A 20,951-nucleotide genomic window follows, 5' to 3' on the forward strand; every position below is an offset into this window, starting at 1 on the left:
GGCAGAAGGAAGTCGCTGATCACTCATCTGTGCCAATCCCACCTTCCCAGGGCTCCAGCAGTTCCCACGCTGCTGGAGGCAGTGAATGGCCAAGTGGCTGGCTCCAGGTCATTTGTTAAGGTACCCTGTGAACGCCTGCCATTCTGAGCTCATTTAAGCCTCCCAGTAGCCAGCCCTGTACGGTTGGCGCTGGTGTTAGCTGAGCTCAGGAAGGTGAGGCGGTAAGGAGGGGTCAGGGGGTCAAGGCCAGAACGCTGTCCCCATCCTGCGGACTGCCTGGGCGCCAGCGCACGTGACCGGGCTCCGCCGGCCCTGCTGAGCAATCCTTTCCCAGCACGTCTTGCTGAGTCACGGTCCCCAGCAGCTTTTCGCTGAGTCACGGTCCCGAGATCTGTTTTCGCTGAGTCACAGCTTCCAGCTGCTCCCGCCTTAATCCCTGCGGGCAAAGTCCCAGTTACCCGGCGGGCGGCGGCTGCGGCGGCGGCGACTCCCCGGATCACGCTGGTCCTGGCTGACGGCTGAGTCGCCCCCAGCGAGCCCTCTTTCTCTTCCCCCTCCCGCGGCTCCCCAGCCCGCCTCCCTCCCACCCCTGTTTTAGGAGACTTAACACTTCCCTGCGGCCAGGAGCAGGGTTGGGGGCTTCCACCTTAGATTGCAGAGCCCAGTGGGGTGGGCGGGATGATCTTTTTTAAGAGATGGGGATCTAGTCAAAAGCAGGATCGTCTGCGAAACTGCAGGTCCGGATCATGGCCAGACAAGGTCATGGAACACAAGAAGGCAGAGGGCAAAGAAACAGGGCGACTAAATGCAAGGGTTAGAGCCTGGACTGAGGGAAAGGGCAGTTAAGGACCTTTGAGGGCAATTGCTGAAATTTGAATGTGTGTGAAAGTCAAATTTCCTGATGTTTATAATTGGATTGCAGCTTACCAGAGACAGTCTTCTGGATATACTACATGTTAAATGAGCCAGGAAAAAAAAAATCATAGATGTGTGTCAAAAAGAGCATATATATAATCGAAAGAGGGAGAATGAATGGTTAAACAAAAGGGACCAAATTCTAACCTAACAACTAGTGAATCTAGGTGGAAACATACAGGAATTCTCTGTAATATTTCTGCAATTTCTGTATATTTGGAATTACTTCAAAGATGATTTTTTGAGAAAAAAGTTAAGATGAGAAATCTGATGTTCGAAACTCCCAACTGAGAGCAAAGTTTGTCAGATATTAGTGAGCCTGACCCTATTCAGAACCATCCAGAAACTTCTAGATAGGAAAAAGGCTCTTGGGGGCCCTGAAAGGGGAATTAGATGCCACTCTCAGAACAAACAACAGCTAACACTCACTGCAGGCTTCCTGTGCCAGGCCCAGCTTTGAGCTTCTTACAGATCTTGAGCTGATTTAATTCTCACCACATCCCCTTGAGCTGATGCTGTTATGACTCCTTGTTTTGCCAGACAAGGAAATAAAAGCTTAGTGTTGAAATATATATACATGATAAGTCATGAATCCCAGATGTGACTGCAGTCCTTTGTGGAAGTGCTGTGATCAGATTGAACCAGGTCCAACCAGGTTTTGGAGCCACAGTCAGGCTTCATATTGGCCAAGCTTTTTAGCAGTCTGAGCTCCCTAACACTGGACTGCTGCCTGGTCTGGCTGTGGTCTTCAGTCCCTGGACCTGTATTAATGGAGACTGGGCAATGTTAGAAAAATATATTAGTCTTTCTTCATTCCTCACCACCTCAGGCCCAGGATTCTAGACAGTTCATTGTTGTAGAACTTCAGTATGCTTTACAGCCAGACATACCTGGCCTCCCTCATGTCCCAGGTGAGCTATGTGACCACTGGCAGGAAATTTAACCCTGCTAAGCCTCCTTCACTTAATATGAAGAGATCATTTAATACAAAGGGACTGGATATAGGGAGTGTCACGATCCTTGCTATCTTCAAGGATCTTAGAGTCAGGATGGAGGCTACTAGGGGACAGGGACCTCAGCCAGGGACCCATAAGGCAAGGGGAAGAACTTCAGGAAAAGTCTGAGCTGAGTTGGTTTGTTTTACAGCTTTATTGAGATGTAACTGACATACAATAAACTCTATATATTTAAAGGATACAAACTGATAAATTTTGACATGAGTATACTGGGAAGCTATCTCCACAATCAATGTAATGAACTTATTCATCACTCCCAAAAGTTTCCTCATGGTTCTTTGTAATCGTCCCCCCCCATCAAGAGAACTGCTGATTATATTAGTTTACACTTCCTGGAATTTTATGTATTTCTATATACACTTCATATATAATTTATATATAAGTGTTAGTCACTCATTCATGTCGACTTTGCAACCCTATGGACATAGCCTGCCAGGTTCCTCTGTCCATGGGATTCTCCAGGCAAGAATACTGGAGTGGGTTGCCATTTTTCTTCTCCAGGGGCTCTTCCCAACCCAAGGGTTGAACCCAGGTCTCCTGCATTGCAGGCAGATTCTTTGCCATCTGAGCCACCAGGAAAGCCCTATTTATATATAATTTTATATAAATGAAATTATACAGTAAGTACTCTTTAGGGGAAGGTCTGACTTCTTTTCCTCAGCAGAATCCTTTTGAGATTTATTCATGTTGTATGGATCAGTGGTTCTTTCTGTTTCATTGCTGATTATTCAGTGTATGTCCATACCACAGTTTGTTTACCCATTTACCTGCAGATGGGTAGTTTTCATTTTGGGATTTTGCAGATAAAGCTACTGTGATTATTCATGTTCAGGTATAGACACATGCATTCATTTCTTGCAAATAAATACCTAGGAATGGAATGGCTGGGTTGAGTGGCAGGTGTATGTTTAGGCGCTTAAGAAACTGCCAGACTGTTTTTCCAAGTGGTTGTACTGTAAAGGAGGAAGAAAACCTTACCCTCTACCCTCCTAGGTTTTCCACCTGGGGCCCTGGAAATTAAACTGAGGGAAGATAAATTGACAAGAGAAGCAGAGTGTGTTAAAACGCAGAGGGTTTATTCACGTGGGAGAAACACTGTGCTGAATTAGTCAAAAGGTCCTTAGAACCGAGGCTTTTGTAGCATCTTAACAGAATAAGGGTGTAGAGAGGTGAAGATAAAGAAAAAAGAGTTTAGGCCTTTGGGGGCAGCAAGCAGCAGGAGGGTAAGCATACCGGGGAAACTCATGGAAGATAAGGGTTAATTTGGAAAGGTTTGTTATGCCAGTTCTTTTAGGTGCCATCCCTAGGCTAAGAGTCTAGAGTTGTCTAAGCCTGCTTTCAGACAAATCAGGGGGAAAGCAGAGAAGTGGTTTTCTGACATTTGTTGTTTCTCAATTGTCTTCAGCTCAAAATAACCCTTATACCAAAGTAGCATAAGCTTTATACCCGAGTGTGGTGGGGCACACTCTGGCCTTTGGCCTCTGGCAAGTACCATTTCATGTTCCCCCCAGCAGTAAACGTTCTCCTTTGTCTGCATTTTCAATAGCAGGAGGAGTCAGCCCTTAATTTTAGCTATTTGAATAGGTATATAGTGGTATGTCATACCGGTTTTAACTTGCGTTTCCCTAATGACCTGAGATGCTGGAGAGGACTCCTGAGACTCCCTAGGACTGCAAGGTGATCAAACTAGTCAATCCTAAAGGAAATCAACCCTAAATATTCATCGGAAGAACTGATGCTGAAGCTGAAGCTCCAATACTTTGGCCACCTGATGGGAAGAGCCAACTTACTGGCAAAGACCCTGATACTGGGAAAGATTGAGGGCAGGAGGAGAAGGGGACGACAGAGGATGAGATGGTTGGTTGGCATCGTCGATTCAATGCACGTGAACTTGGGCAAACTCCGGGAAGTGGTGAGGGACGGGGAAGCCTGTTGTGCTGCTACCTGGGGGGCTGAGAGAGTTGGACATGACTTGGCAACTGAACAACAACAACAAAATGACCCATGAACTTCAATGTCTTTCCATGTGCTTAGTTAGCATCCATCTATTTTCTCTGGTAAATTATTTGCTGAAACTTTCTACCCATTTAAAAGATTCACTTATTTGCCTTATTAGTGAATCATATGATTCTTTACATATTGTATAGACAAGTCCTTTGTTGAATGTATTTTTGCAAATATTTCTTCTATTTTATTAAACAGAATAGATGTCTATTAAAAGACACCTCTTTTCTTGCATCACTGTGTCTTTTTCTCTTTTTTTTTAGTATTTATTTATTTATTTCGCTGTGCTGGGTCTTAGTTGTGGCATGCAGGGTCTAGTTCCTCACCAGAGATGGAACCTCAGCCCCCTACACTGGGTGTGAACACAGAGTCTTAGCCACTCAAACACCAGGCAAATCCCAGTCACAGTGTCTTTTAAAAAGCAAAAGTTTTAATGAAGTCCTATTGGTGGGTGGTTTTTTTTTTTTTCTGCTTTTTTCTTTTGGCTGTATTTGAGAAATCTTTGCCAAATCTAAGGTCAGTAAGTCTTTCCTTTATGCTTTATTCTATATGCTTTATAGGTTTACCTCTTTCATGGAGGTCTATTTCTGGGCTGAGTCTTGAAAGGTGAGTAGCCAAGCAAAAGCACAGGAGAGAACATTCTAGGCAAGAGGGACCACTTGAGCAAAGGCCCGAGGGATGGGAGCTTCTGTAGTTCTGGAGTAGTCAGGTATTCCTGAAACTAGCACACAGGGTGTAAGGGAACGAGAGGGGTGAGATCCCTCCTACTGGAGACGTGGCCTGGGCTGAGGGCAGAGGGCTAGACTGAAAAGCTTGCACTTTATCCCAAGGGTGACGTGGAGCTAATCACGAGTGTTAACCAGAGAAGTGCTGCCGGCACCTCAGTTGCCTTATCAGCCAAATCAGGAGCAGGAGGAGGAGGAGAAGAGATAAGGAACGAACTAGTGTTTCATCTTGGGCCTGGGCAGGCCCTCTTCTCCGGCTCTTTCACTGGGGTACCCAGTTCTCCTAGAAGGGAAATGGTAATCAACTCCTATTAAATGCTAACATTTCCTGGTGACTGTCTTACTGCTTCTGGGAGCTCTCCCTCCCCCTTCCTTTTCCGCTTTGTTTTTATTGGTATTAAGGTACAGTTAACTTACAATGTTGTGTTAGTTTCAAGCGGACAGCAAAGTGATTCAGTTATACATCTCTATAAGGAGCTCTTTTATTAGCCATGTTCATCTTTTGTCTGTTACAAGAGGTCCAAACGTTCATTCTGTCGCTGGGGTGTCTGTCAATCTTGTTTATCAGGCTTCTTGCAACCTAGAAAGATTCAGTGTTTTGCAGTCCAGACTGAGGACGGTTTTCATGATTTGGGGCTCGTCTACCTTGCGGAGACCAAGGCTGGGCTCCATGTAGCCTGCACACCACCATGGTGTTCCCCGTTCCACCCCATTCCCTACCCTCCCTGGGTTAAGGACTTGCTTGTTCTCTTGGATCCGTGCGGGGCATGGATGCGGTCTGGGCTACCCCTGCCTGAGGACACCCAGGTGGGGGTCCACTGACTCGCCTGGAAAACCGGTCCAGCTGAAGCTAAAGACTTCGTATCACCAACCCTGTGTTCCCCCAGCCTCAGCGGAGGCCTCGCCTTGGTTCTTCACTTTAGTGCCTGAGGAGCCCTGGCCCCTCCCTGCCGCCCATACCGCTTCCGTTTTCCAGGCGGGCGGAGGGGGAGGGGCGGCGCCTTAGGAAAGCTGAGTCTCGGTTTCCACGTTCCCCTCGTGCCGTTTCTGCTGTGTCATGGTTGGGAGGGGGGACGGGCGGAGACAGGAAAGGCAGATTTTGCTGAGTCACCCCAGCTGCTTCCTCAGCCTCCAGCTGGGTGCTTAGGTAAGGGCAGTCTTCCCTGCTGGCAGGAGGAAGTGAAACTTCTAGAAAAGGGTAGACGCTTCCCATTTCACTCAAATTTTTGCACAGCGTTTGAAAAGCCCTGTCCCACACATCTCAAAAGGGATGTGTCCAAGGTTGAGCTGCTGAAGGTCTCCCATCACAGCCAACTGATCATGCCATCTTCCCAGCTGGTTGAACCCAAACTTTGGAGTTAATCCTTGACAGCTCCTCTTACTCACATCCCATTTCCTATTCTTCTCCTAACATGTAAAGCTCTGTCTTTACAATATGCATGCGTGTCCTAGGCCACTTACCTCTCTGTTCTTTGCAAGCCAGCCTCATCTCTCCTTGGATTTGTGTGGTCAGTTGCCTTCTGCCAGTGTCCTGTGTCACCCAGAGCAGCCAGTGATTGATCCCAGGAAAACCCAGTGAGACCCCAGCACTCCTCCCCTCCCAGCCCTTGGGTCTCCCCTACTTACAAAGGTCCTAGCAATGGCCTGCAGGCCTCACAGGCTACATGTCTCTCCTGCTGTCGTCTTCCACCTGTCCCCTCCTGCTCTCTGCTGCAGCCACGCTGACCTCCAGGCTGCTGCCTGTCCCTGCCAGGTCTGAGCCACCTGGGGTCTCAACTCTGACTTTTTCCTGTGGCCCCAAACAATGATGCTCCCACACCTCCCAGCCTGTGGAGACCACCTTGACCTGACTGACTTAGCATCACAATCACTGATTGCTTCCCATACTTCACATCTCTCTGACATCTCTAGCCAGGGAAAGTTCTGTGCTTGCAAGGGTTTATGTGGCTAGACTGGGCCCATCTAGACTGGGCCCTTCCAGAGACTTTGCAGTGATTTCCTTACTTTGAGATCTGCGACCTCAATTACATGTGCAAAGGGTGATTGAGGAGGAGACAGGCTCCAGGTTAGACATTTACAACTGGCCTCCTGCAAAGGGTAATGACCCTATTCGATGATAACAGATCATATTCACAGGTTGTAAGGATTAGGCAAGGACATCTTTGTGGGGCCACGATTCTGCTTACCACAGATAAATGCTTACCTCCTGGGTATGGGGAGGATGAAATGGGACCCTGTTTGGGAGAAGGCTTGGCTCAGAGCAAACTCCAGTGTTTCTTTCCCAATTCCATCTACATATGTCTTTGGTGTTCCCTACCCCCTTTCTGGATCATTTCTCTGGGCCCAGACTTCATGAGGACACTGAGCACCCGTGTTCTGTCAAAGTGGGGTTCTAGCCTCTTCAGCTTTGTACCTCCAGCTCCACACGTAATATAACTGGCCCATTTCAGCTGCTCAAGTATTTGGCTCTGCAAGGGAATCCAGAGAGAGGGTGGTGAGTTCTTTGATGGAATTAAGCTTTATTTGGGGGGCAGGGAACTCCCAAGCGGTTCAGTGGTAAAAAAAAATCTGCTTGCAGTGCAGGAGACGCAGGTTCGATCCCTGGGTCAGGAAGATACCCGAGATGAGGAAATGGCAACCCACTTCAGTATTCTTGCCTGGGAAATCCCATGGACAGAGGAGCCTGGCGGACTCCAGTCCATGGGATCACAAAGAGTTGGACACAGCTTAGTGACTAAAGAACAACAGCAGCACTTTAATGGTGGAATACTAGGCATCACGCAGGGAGACGGCAGGACGGATCTCTCTGTCCACCCTGTCCTGCTTCCCAAAGCTGTCACGGCAAATATCACAAACACAGTGGTTTGAAACAATACAGATTTATTCTCTGGAGTTCCTGAGGTCAGAAGTCCTGAAAAGGGTGGGCAGGGTTGCATCCCTTTTGGAGTTCTAGGGGAGAATCTACTTCCTCAGCTTTTCTAGCTTTTGGAGGGTACCAGCTTTTCTCGGCTCACGGCCCCCAACTCCATCTTCAAAGTTAACGGCACAGCATCTTCCAATATCTCTGTCCTGCTTTCTTCATCACATCACCTTCTGTATCTGTAACCTCCCAGCCTCCCTCTTATAAGGACTTTTCTGATCATATTAGGATAATCTTCCCATTTCTAGATGCTTAACTTAATCCCATCTGCAAAATCTTTTTGCCATGTCAAATAAGTAACATATTCAGATGTTCTGGGGATTAGGATGTAGACATGGTGGGGGTTATTATTTAGCCTACTGCAGGAGGAGAACTATCATTTAAATCATTCAAGTTGTTTGAGAACAGAGAAGAGGAAGTCAGGAAGCTGAATCAGCATGGGGAAAGGCCACAGGCTCAACACTGGGACAGGAGATACCAGATCAGCCCTATCCAGCCCCCTCTGCCCTGAGGTTGTCTGTGTGTGTTTGTGTGTGTGTGTGTTGAGGGTGGGATGGGTCTGTTCTGGCTAAGTCAGGGGCTCCCAGGGAAGAAGCTGTAGGGAGGAGTGAACTTGGACTCGGAACCAGGACCCCTGGGCCACTGAAGGCTCTGTGTCCTAGTGGGGCACAGCCTGGCAAAGTCACTCTCCTCTTGGGTCCTCTGCTCCCCTATGTTAAGTTTGAGAATGGCAGATCATATGAGCTTTACCTTCTGGGCTTTCTGACTGGACAGGCTGATGGCAAGCATTCAGACTTTCCCACTTTTATCCTGTAAACTCTTGGAGGACAGCCTGGCCTCCCATAAAAGGGCATGTGATATGGGGGTCAGAAGTATGGATTCTGGCTTCCAAGTGCTGTGCTCTGAATCCTGGCTTGGCTATCACTAGCCATGTGACTTGGGAAAACGACTTTACCTTTTTGTACCTTAGTATTTACGTGGACAAAACAGAGATGAAAATGACAGGGCTTTTGCCAGGATTAAATGTTCTTGCACATAAGGGTTCTATACACAGTAAGTGATCAGTAAAGTTGGACTAAGATCAAAACTTGAAGCTTGATTCCAACTCTTTCTGGTAACCTAGCTGTAAGCTCGTGTCTACCAGAAAGAGATCCTGTGGCATATATTCATTCATTCAGTACTGATTGTCTGCTACTTACTAGGCACAGTTCCAGGCTCTGGAGATTCACAAAACAAAACCCCTGCCGTCCTGGAGCTTACATTCTAATGGAGATACCTGTTTCTAATAATCCTTCTTTCTAGAAAGTTCCTGGCAACTCTTTTCTGAAATCTGCTAGCAGCTCCAGTTCTAGTCCTTACCTCTGTGAATCTTGTGAACTGGTAAATGCCATCTTCTGTAGAATGAGCCTTTAAACGACAACCGTGGAGGTGACTTCTGGGCTCTAGCGAGACAAACCATGGTTTGTTTTTTGGCTTGTCTCGCCTTCTACTGGATTCTGAGACATGACGCCCTACCTTGAACTTTTGAAATCTTTGTACTAGACTGCCTGGGTTCAAACCCTTATCTTCACCTCTCTGCCACAGTTTCCTCATTTGTAAGATGGGGACAATAACAGTAACAGCCTTATGGAGTTATTATGAGGATTTAACCTGTTAATACATGTGTTTAGTATAGTATCTGGCACACAGGAAGGGCTCAATGAACATTAGCTATTAGTATTGTTATCATTGTTCATCGAAGCAAAAGATCGATATATAGATTCTTTGGCATAGCCCCCCTCTCTAGAAGACTGAACAGCCCCCATGTCTCTAGATTGATTTGGTGGCTGAAGTTCAGGTGTCAGTGATCCTGGAAGAGGATGGATCATGGGCCAGAGCTCTGACCTTGGATTGGATGGACACACTGACCTCCAGTACTTGCTTGGTTCTTCCAGACTGTCCCCAAGCATCAGAGACTTCTGCTTACGCCCAGGAAGGACCACCTCAGCCGGTGTAGTCCCCCAATCCAAGAATCCACGCTTGATGGCTGGGTTGGCAGTCCTCAAGCTTGTACTCACATTCCTTCAGAAGTGGAGCACTTGCTACCTCTTTTCCAAACAACATCCTTGTCCTGAGTCAAAGTTAAACTTCTTTGTTTGTTTTGTTTTGTTTAATCTAGAATCCAGAATTGCAACTTTGGGAAGAGACTTTGGTATTGTCATTTGCATTGTCATCTGGGCTCGCCCAGTGATCTGCTTCCCCCCATCCTAAGTGATCAATCTCGTGCAGTATCAATTCCATAGTTGATCACAGGACCAGCTCTGTTCCAGGTCCAGGTGGGTACCGCACGTGTGCTTAGTCACTCAGTCATGTCCGATTCTTCGCAACCCCAGGGACTGTAGGCCGCCAGGCTCCTCTGTCCATGGGGATTCTCCAGGCAAGAATATTAGAGTGGGTTGCCATGGCGATCTTCCCAACCCAGGGATTGAACCCAGATCTCCCACATTGCAGGTAGATTCTTTATCATTTGAGTCATGAGGATGAGATAACTCAGACTCAATGAGCCCCTACACAGGTGAGCAGGGAGGTGGCCTGGATGACCAACATCATTGTCCATCTGGGAACCAAGTGCTAAGAGGGCCTGAAGGAGACAGGCAGAGACCTGGAGTTTGGGTCCTGTTTTCCTGCTCTATGTGTGTCCTTGGTCATGTCACTTAATCCCTGCCCCCACCCACCCCCAGCCTCATTTTCTCTGTAAAATGGCAGAGATCTACCTCACAGGGTAACTGTAGGGATGAACCATGAAAACAGTACCGTCCTTAGCACTTAGTAGGTGCTCAAGAAAGAAAAAATGGCCAAAGGGAACATGAAGAAGCAGGCTGCCAGCTGAGGGTCCCAGAAGGAGGTGACAATTAGGGAGCAGGCTGGTGCGGGGGACTGCAGACAGGGTCTGGCGACGGTGAGTCCTTGACATTGCCCTGCAGCCTCCTGCTCTGAGAAGCCCTGCCTCCCAGCTCTCTGGAACCATTCAGATTCCTGGGGTATTCAAGTACCGTTTCTGGGCTGGAGGCTCTGAAAGGGGCAAAATCACACTGCTGACAGATTTCCAGAAGTTTTTTTTTTTTTTTTTTTAATGTCTTGTTTTAAATAGATTGTTTTCTAAGGGTCATATGACCGCTCCTCCTCCACCCCCGCAGGCCAGGGGCGGGCCGGCCCCCGTGGGTGTTGCAACTTCGGGCCTCAAAGTGGGGAAAGGCCGGCGGGCGGCGGCCACGTGACTCGCCCCGGGGATAAATAGACGGCGAAGCTGGGACTCAGCACAGTATCCCTCCCGCCTCCTCGATCCGGTTCTGCGCCGTCGGAGCCAGAGTTCTCGGAGCCAGCATCGACCCCACACCTACGCAGCCGCAGGATGGAGCGCCAGCAGCCCGACAGGCAAGTGCGGGGCGAGGGACCGGCTTCTCCCCGGCAGGGCAGATCCCTCCTCCTGCAGAGCTCCCGAGACCGAGCCGGGAAGCAGGAAGCGACCTCGCTGAATGGGCGGGCGGTCACTTGCGGCTTTGGTGTTAGGAGGAGCTGGGTGCCAGTCCCCCCCGGTGGGGCAGTTGGAGAGATGAAAGATGATTGACATGCCTGGCTCCCTGTGGATGACCCGATGGGAGTGTTGTCGTGGGACCGACTTTGGTGTTGGTTTTGTACTTGTGCGAGTGCTTGGAGGTAGTGATCTGCTCAATCCGGGATCCCCGCCGATTGTTGGAGCCTGGGCGACAAAGCCTGGCTTTCTTACTGGGGACTCCTCTTGGCCGCATCCACCTCTGGCTAGCTAGCTGTCGAATTAAGGAGCACATCAGCTCGGCTACTGAGCCCGCGCTTTCAGTATTAGAGTGGCATAGTAGAGCAGGCACAGCAAGAGAGCCAAGGACTAGCTGGAATTTGGCCCTGGGTTTGTCCACCTCTGAGTCTGGCTCCTCCCATCTTCCAAGAATTTGACCAGCATGTACAGAACAGGGGGTGATGTTTCTGAAGGAGTGCAGGTCAGAAAGGAGAAATGACACCGTGTGGGAGGTGGATGCAGACATAAGGCAGAAATACTCCGCCAAAGGGACTGTTTCTTTGAGTAAAACTGAGTTTTACTTGAGCTTTTTCAATACTTTTGTGCGAGCAGAATGTTACAAGGGATCATGAGATCTGTATCTGAAACCTCAACAAAGTTAATGAGTTAAATCTTGGGTCTAAAAGCCAGTGGAAGCAATTGCAGGTGAATTGAGTGTGCACCCTGCCCACCGATGCTGCTCCCTTCTCTTCTCTATTGAGAATAACTGGCCAGACCTTTCCTGTTGGTTTGGGGGACCCCTATTACACAGTGTTTTAATAACTGAAAAGTGTGGCTGGGGTTGCATCTTAAAGGTAGTTGGGAAAGTGGCTGTGTATTAGATGGGAACCTGGGTTTCTGCAGAGAAGCCTGAAAAAGCGGAAATCTCTTTTTTTTTTAAGTCCTGCACGCAGGCAGGGGTATCCCTCAGAAGCTCGGCATTGGAAGGGACTGTGCTCAGAGCCCTGTCCTCGACTCCCTTGCTCACCTCTGTACCTTCTCTCTGCAGCATGCCCCAGGATTTGTCAGAGGCCCTGAAGGAGGCCACCAAGGAGGTGCACACCCAGGCGGAGAATGCCGAGTTCATGAAGAACTTTCAGAAGGGTGAGCTGACCCGAGAAGGTTTTAAGGTATGTGGACTGGAGGTACCAGCCTTGGCAGGGGTACATTGGGTGGGAGTGCACCCAAAGCGCAGAGCAGTGATATTAGTGGGGATGGCTACTAGGGATGCTGAGGGAGCCGCTGAGCATGTTCAAGGGAGTCATTTTACAGGTCATGACCTTGAGGCTCAGAGAGTGGAAATGACTTACCCAGGGTCACACAGCAGGTTTCACAGCCTGCAGTGTAGTATTGTGGAGGGGCTGGGGCAGTGGTACTCTTTTTAAGTGACCACCTAGTGCCTGCTTGGCATTTTACTCACTTAATTTTAATTAGTGCTTCAGCTTTGATAAGGAAGATGAGGAAGGGAAGGCTCAGAGAGGTTAAGTAACTAACAGAAGGTCACACAGCCTGTAAGCAAATGGGAGAGGCCAAAATTGAGCCAAGCCTGGTTATCTTATCTGGCTGTGAAGGTAAGAGGGGAGTATGGGTTGGAGCTTGAGTACTTCTGTTCCTTAATAGTAAGAATACGGGCACCATCTAACCTCCCCAAGGTACCTTTTCCTCACCTGTGAAATGAGCCTTTTCAACAGCAGGGTTTTCCTTTTTTTTGACCACACTGCACAGCATGTGGGCTCTCAGTTTTCCAACCAAGAACTGAATTCATGCTCCCAGCAGTGGAAGCACGGAGTCCTAACCATTGGACCAAGGGGAATACCCAGCATGATTTCCTTAAGTGCCCGTTGTATTTGAGGCATGAATTTTTGCTATTACCCAGCACAGTTGTGAACTTCATAACAGGTAGAAGGAAAGCATGTGAGAAAAGAACCTGGCAGGTGCTGGGTGTGAGGAGAGGCTTGTTTGGGTTGAACAGTGTGCGTGGGGAGCTGTGGCTCACCACTCCTGACACCCTGCCTTTGCGTACTGGGAGACGCCCCCTACTTCCAACAGGAGAGGTGCTTCAGTGAAGGGCGATTTAACCTGCAGCTCTAAGGGGCTCACAGCCCTGGGCTGTGTCCTGTGGGTGTGAGGCTAGCCCTTACTCCTTCGTTCTGCCCTCCACCCACGTGAAAAAGCTGACATACACTTGCTGTAACGTGACTGGGGCAGTGGGAGTGGGGAGGTGGCCGCTGGAGTACCCCATGCCCAGCCACTGTACGCTTTGGAGCTTCCTTCTTGGCCCCTGAGTTCAGAGTCTGCACAAAGATCCAGGAGAGGACCCAGTGCTCGCTCAGATTGTGCTGATGGAGGTAGCGTTTTTTATCATCACGGTCCAACTTCAGTGCTGACTACCAGGTCGCGCCTAGTGCTTCACCTCTGCCATCCTCCCTGATCCCCATACCTGCCCCATCACTCTGTGGTCAGATTACCCTTCTACATAAGGAAGGGAACCTTGTGCAGAGTCACCCAGGCCCCAGATTGCCTAGAGAGGGTGAGTGGTATTATCCACCGTCACCCAACCAGGGACTGGCCGAGTGGAGTTAGGACCAGGTCGGTCACAGTTGAAAACCCAGGCTGCTCTGTACCAGGCTGCCTGGGTTTCTGCCCTGGTGAGAGACAGTGCTCCCATGAATGATTAAAGGTTCAGAAATCACCTGAAAACCTCAGCCGGAACATCTAAACTTTGTCCTCTTTCTAACTCAAAACTAGAAAATTAATGTGTAATGGGAGTTACCCGAGCCAAGGGGCACTGGGCTGTCTGTCCCCCAGCCCAGCTTTCAGAGGTGATGGGGTTCAGAGGGGTCTTCTGGGGAGAGCTGTGCCCTGCAGATGGATCCCCAGAAGTCAAAAGCCAGGGAGAGGTGCCTGGCATCTCCTGTAAGCACTTTCATTCACTTACTTTCTCCAGAAAGCCATGCCTGTGCTTGGCTCCATTTCTGTTTCTTACTAGCTTTGTGACTTCTGTGTCTCATACCCTCTCTGAGCCTTAGTGTCTTTTCTGTAAAATGGGCATAGCCATTCCTTTGTTAGATTTTTCCAAGGATGAAATGAGGATTCGTATTTTTTCCAGTGTAATAAAAGGTTTTTAGGCTCAGACAGTGCACGATGAAAATTTTCTCCTGTGACACTTTCTCTGGCTGCCACGTGGGGAGGATTGGAGGGGCTGGCAGGAGGTGGGAGCCCAGCCTGGGGAGGTGACAAGGATGACTCTGAAGGCGATAGTGCGAAGGGGCTGGGTGCTCTGATAACCACCTACTTGCTCTGGTTTCAGCTGGTGATGGCATCTTTGTACCACATCTACGTGGCCCTGGAGGAGGAGATCGAACGCAACAAGGAGAACCCCGTCTATACTCCCCTCTACTTCCCAGAGGAGCTGCACCGCCGGGCCGCCCTGGAGCAGGACATGGCCTTCTGGTACGGGCCCCGCTGGCAGGAGGCCATCCCCTACACACAGGCCACCAAGTGCTATGTTCAGCGACTCCAGGAGGTGGGGCGCGCCGAGCCCGAACTGCTGGTGGCCCATGCCTACACCCGCTACCTGGGCGACCTGTCTGGGGGCCAAGTTCTCAAGAAGATTGCTCAGAAGGCCCTGAACCTGCCCAGCTCTGGGGAGGGCCTGGCCTTCTTCACTTTCCCCAATATCGCCAGCGCCACCAAGTTCAAGCAGCTGTACCGCTCCCGCATGAACACGCTGGAGATGACCCCCGAGGTCCGGCAGAGGGTCCTGGACGAGGCCAAGACCGCCTTCCTGCTCAACATCCAGGTGAGGGTCTGGGCTGTGCTGCGTGGCCACCCTGCCTCCAGCTGCTCTTCCAGGGACATTTCTCGCAGGGTTGGGGGCGGGGGGCGTCAGCGGTCATGGTTAAGGGCAGGGGCTTGGGGTCCAGGGTTCCAGTTCTGTCACTTACCTGGTGGGGTGATCTTAGGCAAATCTTTATCTTAATCACTTTGTACTTCAGTTTCCCTATCTGTAAAATGGGGATATAATAGCACTTAGCTCACAGAGTTGTTGTGACTGCTTAAATCAATCAAGTCCCCAAAGCAGGACATGTTACAGGGTCAGCCCTCGAACATTCAGTTCAGTTCAGTTGCTCAGTTGTGTCTGACTCTTTGCGACCCCATGAATCACAGCACGCCAGGCCTCCCTGTCCATCACCAACTCCGGGAGTTCACTCAAACTCATGTCCAGCGAGTCGGTGATGCCATCCAGCCATCTCATCCTCTGTTGACCCTTCTCCTCCTGCCCCCAGTCCCTCCCAGCATCAGGGTCTTTTCCAGTGAGTCAGTTGTTCGCATGAGGTGTCCAAAGTATTGGAGTTTCAGCTTCAGCATCATTCCTTCCAATGAACACCCAGGACTGATCTCCTTTAGGATGGACTGGTTGGATCTCCTTGCAGTCCATGGGACTTTCAAGAGTCTTCTCCAACACCACAGTTCAAAAGCATCAATTCTTCGGCGCTTAGCTTTCTTCACAGTCCAACTCTCACAACCATACATGACCACTGGAAAAACCATAGCCTTGACTAGACGGACCTTTGTTGGCAAAGTAATATCTCTGCTTTTCAATATGCTATCTAGGTTGGTCATAACTTTCCTTCTAAGGAGTAAGCGTCTTTTAATTTCATGGCTGCAGTCACCATCTGCAGTGATTTTGGAGCCCAAAAACATAAAGTCTGACACTGTTTCCACTGTTTTCCCATCTATTTCCCATGAAGTGATGGGACCAGATGCCATGATCTTAGTTTTCTGAATGTTGAGCTTCAAGCCAACTTTTTCACTCTCCTCTTTCACTTTCATCAAGAGGCTTTTTAGTTCCTCTTCACTTTCTGCCATAAGGGTGGTGTCATCTGCATATCTGAGGTTATTGATATTTCTCCCAGCAATCTTGATTCCAGCTTGTGTTTCTTCCAGTCCAGCGTTTCTCGTGATGTACTCTACTCTGCATATAAGTTAAATAAGCAGGGTGACAATATACAGCCTTGACGTACTCCTTTTCCTATTTGGAACCAGTGTGTTGTTCCATGTCCAGTTCTAACTGTTGCTTCTTGACCTGCATACAGGTTTCTCAAGAGACAGGTCAGGTGGTCTGGTATTCCCATCTCTTTCAGAATTTTCCACAGTTTCTTGTGAGCCACACAATCAAAGGCTTTGGCATAGTCAATAAAGCAGAAATAGATGTTTTCTGGCACTCTCTTGCTTTTTCGATGATCAGCGGATGTGGGCAGTTAGCTACGGTTATTGTACGATGTGAGCATCACCATTGTGGCACTCTGTGACAACTCCCTGTGACGACATACAAGTAGGCTGTGTGCTCATATGTAGCCAGGTTGGCACTGCAGGGTTCACGGATGCTGCAGACCTGGCCTCCGCCATCTGGGCCTCTCAGCCCAGCCAGGAGGCGTGATCTGTTCTTTCTACAAGTGTCTCAAATCCAGGGGAAGATGGGTTTTGCCTTGAAAGGTGATCTCTTAGGCAGAGCCAGGGTGGGTGTTCCCAGTGGGGGTGAGATTCCTTCTAACCCTGATGTTGTAGAATTCTGTCGCTCTCCTCCTATCTGGAGGCCCTGTGGGAACTGGGCTCTTAGTTTATGCTTTCCTGGCTCCTTATTCCCAGCCTGGGATCCCAGAAGAGATTGGTCATAGCACTTGCTATTGAGCAATGTGCGTCCTTTGCATACCACTAAAAACCCAGCACACCTGGTCACTCTTCTAAGAAAAGCTGTATCTTTCAGAAAGGTGGTGTAGAAAGAACAGGCGCTCTGGAGCCAGAGCCCCATGGGAGGGCTGGCCCTTTCCGTGTGACCTCTGGGTTAGTCACCACCCAGGCACTGAATTTCTGGAGCAACAATGTCCTGGTCTGTAACCCTGGCTAATGAGTACCACAGAGCCTTGAGTGCCTGCTTGGGTACCACTCAAGACATGGTAATTTGCAAAGGGACCCAGCATACGGGCATGAGTGGCCATTCAGAATGGCTGTTATTGGGGAGCATTTGGAGAAGACCAGACAGGCGAGTTAATGAACTTGTGACATCTTATGTCTTAAGCTGGATGTTCGGTATTTTTACTGTGATTCTGTTCTGTCGTGCTATTTCACAATGAAACCTCAGACCTCCCATCAGCAGGCGTGGCCCCACCTTTCATGGAGACGTGCGCTTTGTTCTCTTGCAGCTGTTTGAGGAGTTGCAGGGGCTGCTGACCCAGAAGCCCAAGGACCGTGATCCCTCGCAGGGACCAGACCTTCACAGGCGAGCCGGCAGCAAGGCACAAGGTGAGGGCCTCCCGGGGGGCGTGTGTGGAGGGCACGTGGCCCAGCCGTCTGGTTCTGGTGTCTCAGACTCTTCTGTCTTCTCCAGGCTTTATATGGGAAGTCGGGGGTGGAGCCAGCCTTCACCCAGATGACCCCCTGCACCTCAGTCTCCCCATTCTAGAATCAGGGGGGTTGGGCTGGTTCTAGGTCACTTTTGAGTACTCAAAGGATACTCTGAAGTCATGGCAAGTCCTCCCCCCCCCCCCCCCCCCCCCCACACACACACACTGTAGGTCCCTTGGGGGTCTGTTAACAGTTCCCGAGCAGAGACCCCCTGACTTGGGGCTAGGGGCCCAGGGCAGCTTCTAGCTAGCCCCCCGCTGTGGATGCAGGGTCCTGTCTTGGGTTAGTCCCTCCCTCAGGCCGCTCAGCGAGCTCGCTAGGGGGTGGCAGTGCTGAGAGAACATACGGGAAACTTCCAGAGCACCAGAGTGCTCCACAGATGTCCCCTCCCTCCCTGTGGCGAGAGTGTGGCTTGGGGAGTGAAAGGAGGGGAGGGGTGAAGCTCGGCCACCTGGTTGGCAGGTCATCTCAGGCCTCTGCTCCTGGTGCCACCATAGCTCACGTGTGCCAGGACTACATGGACCCCTCTGTTGGTGGGGTTTTGCAGGGAACACTGGAATGTGGCCATTCCTGATGAGATTACCCAGTGGGGGTGGGGGACTTAGCCCTAACACATCAGTTCTCAAACTGTGGTAGCCTGGGTACCCCTGGAGAGTACTTCTCACAATCTGCCTGAAAATGGAAGAGTGGACAGCTTGGAGAGAAGTTAAGTCAGCTCCCTGTCTTAGGAGGTATCCAAGTAGTGGTTAGAGGGCTACTGGTTTGCAACTAGTGGGGACTTTACTAGACCCTGCTGAGGCGCCTCTGATGTGTTTTTCTGTGACGTCAAATGGCCCTGCTTCCATCTTCCAGGAGTTGACATCATCTGCCTTTTCTTTCAGACTCGGCTCCCGCCAAGGCGCCCAGTGGGAAGCCCCAGCCCAGCGTCCTCTCCCAGGCACCTCTCCTGCGATGGGTCCTCACACTCAGCTTTCTGGTGGCCACGGTTGCTGTGGGGCTTTATGCCATGTGAATGCGAGTGTGCTGCCTCCTGGGGGGCCGTGAAAACTGTTCGTGGAGTGGGGCAGCCTCCTGGCTGGCTTCCTTCCCTTGAGCTTGGGGCAGGGGGCAGCTGTCAGGGCTCCTGCTGTCTCCCTGCGTCCCTCCCTTCTGGATAAAAGGAGCCTGAGACATCTCCACCAACCCAGAGTACATCCAGTCAGTGACCTGCACTTCAGAGTGGGGCACGGGGTCTTCCCTGGCCCCTCAGCACTCTCCCCTTCCTGTTCCTGCAGCAGAGCCCAGAAGATGTAGCCAGAGCAACAGCTGTTGTGAACCTCCGAAAGCCTTGGGTCTGAAGTCTCCCTTTTGACCTGCTGTGACCGCTTGCCCTGCGGGCCATGGCAATTTTTGTATATGTTCAAAGATATTGTGTCTTATGTTTCCGTCTTGTTTTTGTTGGAGCCACTTTGTGTTCCTGGCTCAGCCTGAACTGTGGTATTCTGTTGTGTTCTATTCTGTTCTTATAGCAGGGTAGGGGTGGGTTGTGGCGGGTGGGGAGGGAAGTGTTTAACAGGACTGTGGCCTTGATTGCTAACTTTCATGTGAAACAATAAACTAAATGGCCTGATAGTAACTTGATGTGTTTTTCTTGGGCTCTGTTACCCTTGGGGAGCTGACCTTTCTTCCTCACGTGTTTCTTGAAAGTCTGGTGGGCAGAAGGGGTGAAAGTGTGGGTGTCATAGGAGCTGGTTTGGGATGTTGTGCTCTGTTCTAAGGGTGGTGGGGGTGACCTTGAAGCAGTCAGTGGGCACGTCTTTGGGGTGAACCCTGCTTGATGGAAGACAGCTTTACCAAGGACGGGATTCACTGTAAAGCTGAAATGAGCAAATTCTGGAATAAGACCTGTGTCTTGTACAGTGAATTGTAGGGACTGGAGTAAGAACCCTGGTTCAAACCCCTGGTTTTCTTTCTGTAACTGCCTTTGGGGTTAGGTATTAACCCTTCTGGGGCTTGTCACCTTCAACACCAATACAGAGACCCAGCTCACCTGTCTTGAGAAGCAAATGAGATGCATGTAAAATGCCAACAGCACAGAATATGAACTCTTAATGATGAAATGAGGGAGATCAGTGTTCTGTGATTCTTGCTAAGTGATTCTCTATTGTGCGAGTCACCTCACATGATGTCATCTCATTTGATCCTCAGAAAAACTGAGAAGTTACCACTTCTAGAGGGTCAGGAAGGATTTAAACCAGGTCTGGCCAGCTCTAGAGCCAAGGCTTTTCCATTGTCTGAAGTCCTCAAAGTGAGTTAGTTGCTCAGTAGTGTCTTTGTGACCCCCATGGACTATAGCCCACCGGGCTTCTCTGTCCATGGACTTCTCCAATACTGGAGTGGGTAGCCGTTCTCTTCTCCGTGGGATCTTCCCAACCCAGGGATTGAACCCCAGTCTCCTACATTGCAGGCAAATTCTTTACTGACCCAGCCACCAGGGAAGCCCCAAAGTCTTAAAAGCCACTGAAAGTAAAAATGTAGTCCCCCAATCTGGGAGAGTGAAAGCCCCAGGTTGAAAGTGTATTTAGCAAAGCAAAGGACAAAGCTTTTCCTTAATGAGACTCAAACGTGAACACTGGGATCCAGGAGACCTCTGTCTCTAGTTCTGGCTCTGTAAAGTAAGTCTGGAACCTGGTCAAGTCACTTCATGTCTCCATTTGCTCACTGGCAAACTAACAACCACATGCATTCCACAGCTGGTAGGAGGGTCTAGTGGTCAAACACCAGTCTTGATGGTGACATCAGAATACCTGGGTATCATGGACCCCCAACCTGAGAAGCTCTGATTCTGGAGACTTGGAGCAGAACTCTGTAATGGCTAGATACCGAAAGCTTGGGAGATTCCAAATAGCATAGCAACTAGGTCTAGAAGCCACTGTTTGTGTGATAATGTATGCCTACCAAGAGTAGGCATTCAAAATATTTACTTGGTTCTTTTCACCCAGGCCCAGTTTCCAATTTTCTGTGACAAGAATACCAGTACTCATTGTTTGCAGTGACAAAGAAAGGAAGGAAGAGAGGGAGGGGAGAAAGAACCACTTTAAATTCTACCAACAGGAAAATGGCTTAATATTCTGTATTTTATTTATTTTTTTATTTTTATTTTTTTTAAATTTTAAAATCTTTAATTCTTACATGCGTTCCCAAACATGAACCCCCCTCCCAATATTCTGTATTTTATTCACACGGTGGAAGATTAAAGAGCTGTTAACTAGAATGAGTTAAAGCTATGTCTCCATGCAGAGGGACCTCCCTGAAGGTTCAGAATTCATTTGGTATAATTTTGACACTTTTAAAGAGACTCATATTTTAAACACTGCCCGTAAATGTGTCAATATAGACTACGGAATAAAAAG

General features: G+C 49.4%; 1 protein-coding gene across 1 annotated transcript; it reads left to right on the forward strand.

Moving 5' to 3' along the window:
* The first annotated feature begins 10,878 nt into the window (after positions 1 to 10,878).
* On the forward strand, positions 10,879 to 19,174 carry HMOX1 (heme oxygenase 1). The gene is made up of 5 exons (XM_027967703.3): positions 10,879 to 10,994; positions 12,161 to 12,281; positions 14,462 to 14,953; positions 17,358 to 17,457; positions 18,441 to 19,174. Exons 1-5 carry the CDS (start codon positions 10,972 to 10,974, stop codon positions 18,569 to 18,571), a joined length of 867 nt encoding a protein of 288 aa, XP_027823504.1. The 5' UTR covers positions 10,879 to 10,971; the 3' UTR covers positions 18,572 to 19,174.
* Positions 19,175 to 20,951: the final 1,777 nt, after the last annotated feature.

Source organism: Ovis aries, chromosome 3 (assembly GCF_016772045.2).
Source record: "Ovis aries strain OAR_USU_Benz2616 breed Rambouillet chromosome 3, ARS-UI_Ramb_v3.0, whole genome shotgun sequence".
Lineage (NCBI taxonomy): Eukaryota > Metazoa > Chordata > Mammalia > Artiodactyla > Bovidae > Ovis > Ovis aries.